Below are 6000 nucleotides of genomic sequence, written 5' to 3' on the forward strand. Positions count from 1 at the left end.
TTGTAGAACCTGGCCTGTATGGGATGTCTACTGTTCTTCAGTCTCCTACTCTGAGATCTCCTCTCTCCTACTCTGAGATCTCCTCTCTCCTACTCTGAGATCTCCACTCTCCTACTCTGAGACATCCTCTTTCCTATGTTGCGTGAGATCTCCTCTCTCCTACTCTGAGATCTCCTCTCTCCTACTCTGAGATCTCCTCTCTCCTACTCTGAGATCTCCTCTCTCCTACTCTGAGATCTCCTCTCTCCTACTCTGAGATCTCCACTCTCCTACTCTGAGACATCCTCTTTCCTATGTTGCGTGAGATCTCCTCTCTCCTACTCTGAGATCTCCTCTCTCCTACTCTGAGACATCCTCTTTCCTATGTTGCGTGAGATCTCCTCTCTCCTACTCTGAGATCTCCTCTCTCCTACTCTGAGATCTCCTCTCTCCTACTCTGAGATCTCCTCTCTCCTACTCTGAGATCTCCTCTCTCCTTCTCTGAGACCTCCTCTTTCCTATGTTGCGTGAGATCTCCTCTCTCTTACTCTATCCTCTTTCCTATGTTACGTGAGATCTCCTCTCTCCTACTCTGAGACATCCTCTTTCCTATGTTACGTGAGATCTCCTCTCTCCTACTCTGAGATCTCCTCTCTCCTACTCTGAGACATCCTCTTTCCTATGTTGCGTGAGATCTCCTTTCTCCTACTCTGAGATCTCCTCTCTCCTACTCTGAGATCTCCTCTCTCCTACTCTGAGATCTCCTCTCTCCTACTCTGAGATCTCCTCTCTCCTACTCTGAGATCTCCTCTCTCCTACTCTGAGATCTCCTCTCTCCTACTCTGAGACCTCCTCTCTCCTACTCTGAGACATCCTCTTTCCTATGTTGCGTGAGATCTCCTCTCTCCTACTCTGAGACATCCTCTTTCCTATGTTACGTGAGATCTCCTCTCTCCTACTCTGAGACATCCTCTTTCCTATGTTACGTGAGATCTCCTCTCTCCTACTCTGAGATCTCCTCTCTCCTACTCTGAGATCTCCTACTCTGAGATTTCCTCTTGCCTATGTTGTGTGAGATCTCCTCTCCTTCACAGATCTCCTCTCTCATATTTAGAGCTCTCCTCTCTTCTACTGTATTCTGAGATGTCCCCTTCTACTCTCTGCAAATGTTTCTCCTACTCTAAGATTCCATCTCTCTCTTCATCTCTTCTAGAGGGGTTTTTTTTTTTTTTTCTCTGTGGGATCTCTTTTCCTCTCTTTCAGTTTTCCTCCTCTGTTACGGTATCTGTGTGGAATCTTCTTTATTTTTTCAGAGGATATCAGTTGTGTGGATTGCCTCTTCTCCTCCGCTTGTAATCTCCTTTTTTTTTTTTCTGTGACGGTCTCCTTTCTTCTGAGTGAGATCTTCCATCGACTTTTCTCTGCTGTAAATGGCATCCTTTTCATTTTTCCCTCCTATGCTCCTCTCCCTCGTTCATCTCTTTCTTCTGCGGTTCTCCTCTCTACTTTCTTTCTCTACTTCAGATCTTTTCTCCGGTTGGCTCGTCCCCCTCCCCCCCCCCCCCCCCCCCACACCCATCCCCAAAGCCCCATCCAGCCTTGTATTCTCGGGTTCTGGCTCCTCTATTTCCAGTCTCTTCTTCTAGTTTCTCTCTCATCTCCTCCTCCTGGGACCTCTTCTTCTGTTTCCTTTCTTCTCTCTCTCTCTTTGTCCCCCCAGCCTTTGTTCTTATCCCCCCAGATTTACTAACCGTAGAGAGTTGACCCGGCAGTGTGAGGAATGTTCTTGTGATTGGTAGACGATGCGCCAGCTTTGCCCCGCCCAGTATTGTATTCTAACCACACAATGACCTTCTCTGCCTTCAGCGCCCTGGGATGCCCTCTGGGGCCCGAATGCCTCATCAAGGTGCTCCCATGGGCCCCCCAGGCCCTCCATTTGGTGGAAGCCCATCGGTCCGTCCCGGAATCCCTGCAACCGTGATGGAACCGACCAGAAAACGATCCGCGCCGACCCAGGTTCAGCAAAACACACCTCCTCAGGGGCGGAGCCGCAGGTGAGGAAAAAAAAAAAACGTGGTTTTGTAAGGAAGAAGGAAATCCTTTTTGGTGGAGTTTTTATTAATCTCAATGTTTTCTCTTTTCTTGCAGTGCAAAGAGAAGAAAGATGGCGGATAAGATTCTACCACAGAGGGTAATACCCCCGATATTCTTCCCCCTCCTTCAGTCAGATGAGGGTGATGGTTTCTCATGCCCGTTAATGCCAAGTGTTGGGTGGTTGTTGTTGTTATGTTTTGTGGTCTAGAAGAGTTGTGACCATACAGTGCCTTGCAAAAGTATTCACCCCCCTTGAACTTTTCAACCTTTTGCCACATTTCAGGCTTCAAACATAAAGATATAAAATGTTTATTTTTTGTGAAGAATCACCAACAAGTGGGACACAATTGTGAAGTGGAACGAAATCTATTGGATTTTTGAAACTTTTTTTAACGAATAAAAAAAATGAAAAGTGGGGCGTGTAAAATGATTGGGCCCCCTTGCGTTAATACTTTGTAGAGCCGCCTTTTGCTGCGATTACAGCTGCAAGTCGCTTGGGGTGTCTCTATCAGTTTTGCACATCGAGAGACTGAAATTCTTGCCCATTCTTCCTTGTAAAACAGCTGGAGCTCAGTGAGGTTGGATGGAGAGCGTTTGTGAACAGCAGTTTTCAGCTCTTTCCACAGATTCTCGATTGGGTTCAGGTCTGGACTTTGACTTGGCCATTCTAACACCTGGATACGTTTATTTGTGAACCATTCCTTTGTAGATTTTGCTGTATGTTTGGGATCATTGTCTTGTTGGAAGATAAATCTCCGTCCCAGTTTCAGGTCTTTTGCAGACTCCAACAGGTTTTCATCCAGAATGGTCCTGTATTTGGCTGCATCCATCTTCCCCTCAATTTTAACCATCTTCCCTGTCCCTGCTGAAGAAAAGCAGGCCCAAACCATGATGCTGCCACCACCATGTGTGACAGTGGGGATGGTGTGTTGATGGTGATGAGCTGTGTTGCTTTTACGCCAAACATATCGTTTTGCATTGTGGGCAAAAAGTTGGATTTTGGTTTCATCTGACCAGAGCACCTTCTTCCACATGTTTGGTGTGTCTCCCAGGTGGCTTGTGGCAAACTTTAGACGAGACTTTTTATGGATATCTTTGAGAAATGGCTTTCTTCTTGCCACTCTTCCATAAAGGGCAGATTTGTGCCGTGTACGACTGATTGTTGTCCTATGGACAGACTCTCCCACCTCAGCTGTAGTTCTCTGCAGTTCATCCAGAGTGATCATGGGCCTCTTGGCTGCATCTCTGATCAGTCTTCTCCTTGTCTGAGCTGAAAGTTTAGAGGGACGGCCAGGGATTGGTAGATTTGCAGTGGTCTGATACTCCTTCCATTTCAAAATGATCGCTTGCACAGTGCTCCTTGGGATGTTTAAAGCTTGGGAAATCTTTTTATATCCAAATCCGGCTTTAAAAACTTCTCCACAACAGTATTACGGACCTGCCTGGTGTGTTCCTTGGTCTTCATGATGCTCTCTGCGCTTTCAACAGAACCCTGAGACTATCACAGAGCAGGTGCATTTATACAGAGACTTGATTACACACAGGTGGATTCTATTTATCACCATCAGTCATTTAGGACAACATTGGATCATTCAGAGATCCTCGCTGAACTTCTGGAGTGAGTTTGCTGCACTGAAAGTAAAGGGGCCGAATCATTTTGCACGCACCACTTTTCAGTTTTTTATTTGCTAAAAAAGTTTAAAATATCCAATAGATTTCGTTCCACTTCACAATTGTGTCCCACTTGTTGGTGATTCTTCACAAAAAATAAAAATTTTATATCTTTGTTTGAAGCCTGAAATGTGGCAAAAGGTTGAAAAGTTCAAGGGGGTGAATACTTTCGCACTGTATATCACCTGCATGTTCTATATGGTACCAGAGAGATAGCGACATGTAATGTGCCGTCCTTGTCATAGGTGACTTACTTGGGTGCCCCTCTTATGATCATGGACCTCGAAATCTATTCTTTTCCCCTTGCTCCCCCTCCCCTCCCCCCCCCCAGATTCGGGAGTTGGTCCCGGAGTCTCAGGCTTACATGGACCTTTTGGCCTTTGAGCGGAAATTGGACCAAACCATAATGAGGAAACGTGTTGATATCCAGGAAGCCTTGAAGAGACCAATGAAGGTCAGAGGACCACTGACGGTAGATATACAATAAACGGGGCATACATGAGGGTTGTACAATTAGAGGGGGAGGGGGTGTACCGAGAGTACATAGAGCGTCTGATACCGGGAGCCGCTGTCATGATACGACCTCTTCTCTCCGTCACAGCAAAAACGCAAACTACGACTTTACATTTCAAATACGTTTAACCCCGCTAAGCCGGATGCGGACGATTCGGATGGAAGCATTGCCTCGTGGGAGTTGCGTGTCGAAGGCAAATTGCTGGATGACGTAAGTGATGTTTATTCTGACCTTTTGAAGGGTGGATGGTGATGGGTCGGAGCGATAGAGCGCAGTGGGGGGGGGGGGGGTAGAATTTGGAATAGAACCCGCTAGGAGTGGATGTCGGGGGGACGCCTCACCCTCGCTGGTTGTGGTCAGCAGGCAGCAGACTTGGTCACGGACTTTGACTATTCTTAGGAGACTCCAAAGGTGTCCCGGAGAAGCTGCAAAGCTTTGTGCCTCCTGCAGTTCCCAGCTTTGTGCCTCCTGCAGTTCCCAGCTTTGTGCCTCCTGCAGTTCCCAGCTTTGTGCCTCCTGCAGTTCCCAGCTTTGTGCCTCCTGCAGTTCCCAGCTTTGTGCCTCCTGCAGTTCCCAGCTTTGTGCCTCCTGCAGTTCCCAGCTTTGTGCCTCCTGCAGTTCCCAGCTTTTGCCTCCTGCAGTTCCCAGCTTTGTGCCTCCTGCAGTTCCCAGCTTTGTGCCTCCTGCAGTTCCCAGCTTTGTGCCTCCTGCAGTTCCCAGCTTTGTGCCTCCTGCAGTTCCCAGCTTTGTGCCTCCTGCAGTTCCCAGCTTTGTGCCTCCTGCAGTTCCCAGCTTTGTGCCTCCTGCAGTTCCCAGCTTTGTGCCTCCTGCAGTTCCCAGCTTTTTGCCTCCTGCAGTTCCCAGCTTTGTGCCTCCTGCAGTTCCCAGCTTTGTGCCTCCTGCAGTTCCCAGCTTTGTCCAGGGGAAAGAGGGCGGGAAAAACACCGGCAGACCACTCAACCGTCATCTGCCATTTTACCGGGGCAAAGTATAATTGTGAGTGTCCCCCATCCTAATGGAGGCATCTTCCTTCCAGAGGTCACACTGAACATCTTCACTTTATGAAGCTCTCATTGGTTGGACAAAACAGTCATTGGGGCAATTGCAAAGGCTTGGGCTGACTGTAGCACAGTTTCTTTCCAGTGATTGGGGGGAGGGGGTCACAGAGCAATCTGTTGTCTTTCCAGTGATTGGGGGAGAGGGGTTTGCAGAACAGTCTGTGATTGGCTAATACTCTGGATGTGTCTGTTTTTAGCCCAGCAAGATGAAGCGGAAGTTCTCCTCCTTCTTTAAAAGTTTGGTGATTGAGCTGGATAAAGATTTATATGGACCTGACAATCACCTGGTAGAGGTGGGTGTATCCCGTGTGTCACCTGTCTGGGGGGAGGGGGTGGTATCCCGTGTGTCACCTGTATTGGGAGGGGGTGGTATCCCGTGTGTCACCTGTCTGGGGAGGGGGTGGTATCCCGTGTGTCACCTGTCTGGGGAGGGGGTGGTATCCCGTGTGTCACCTGTGTGGGGGGGTGGTATCCCATGTGTCACCTGTGTGGGGGGGTGGTATCCTATGTGTCACCTGTGTGGGGGGGTGGTATCCCATGTGTCACCTGTGTGGGGGGTGGTATCCCGTGTGTCACCTGTCTGGGGAGGGGGTGGTGTCACCTGTGTGGGGGGTGGTGTCACCTGTGTGGGGGGGTGGTATCCCGTGTGTCACCTTTCTGGGGGGGGGGGGGGGGTGGTATCCC

The 6000-nt window shown here is 48.9% G+C and overlaps 1 protein-coding gene across 6 annotated transcripts in view; it reads left to right on the top strand.

Annotated features, from left to right (window-relative positions):
- Positions 1-5609, top strand: part of LOC143981397 (SWI/SNF-related matrix-associated actin-dependent regulator of chromatin subfamily D member 3-like) — a gene marked incomplete at its 3' end in the record, with an annotated part of 47881 nt that extends 42272 nt beyond the window's left edge. For 5 of the 6 annotated variants that reach the window (XM_077479224.1, XM_077479221.1, XM_077479227.1 and 2 more), the window contains 5 exon segments: positions 1846-2033; positions 2128-2170; positions 4076-4216; positions 4346-4468; positions 5514-5609. In XM_077479224.1, coding sequence (XP_077335350.1) covers positions 1846-2033; positions 2128-2170; positions 4076-4216; positions 4346-4468; positions 5514-5609 — 591 coding nt within the window. 6 annotated transcript variants of the gene reach the window in all.
- Between the last annotated feature and the right edge of the window lie 391 nt (positions 5610-6000).

This window comes from Lithobates pipiens, unplaced genomic scaffold, assembly GCF_037356315.1.
Source record: "Lithobates pipiens isolate NorthernLeopardFrog02 unplaced genomic scaffold, aLitPip1_a1.2 Scaffold_147, whole genome shotgun sequence".
Classification (NCBI taxonomy): Eukaryota; Metazoa; Chordata; class Amphibia; order Anura; family Ranidae; genus Lithobates; species Lithobates pipiens.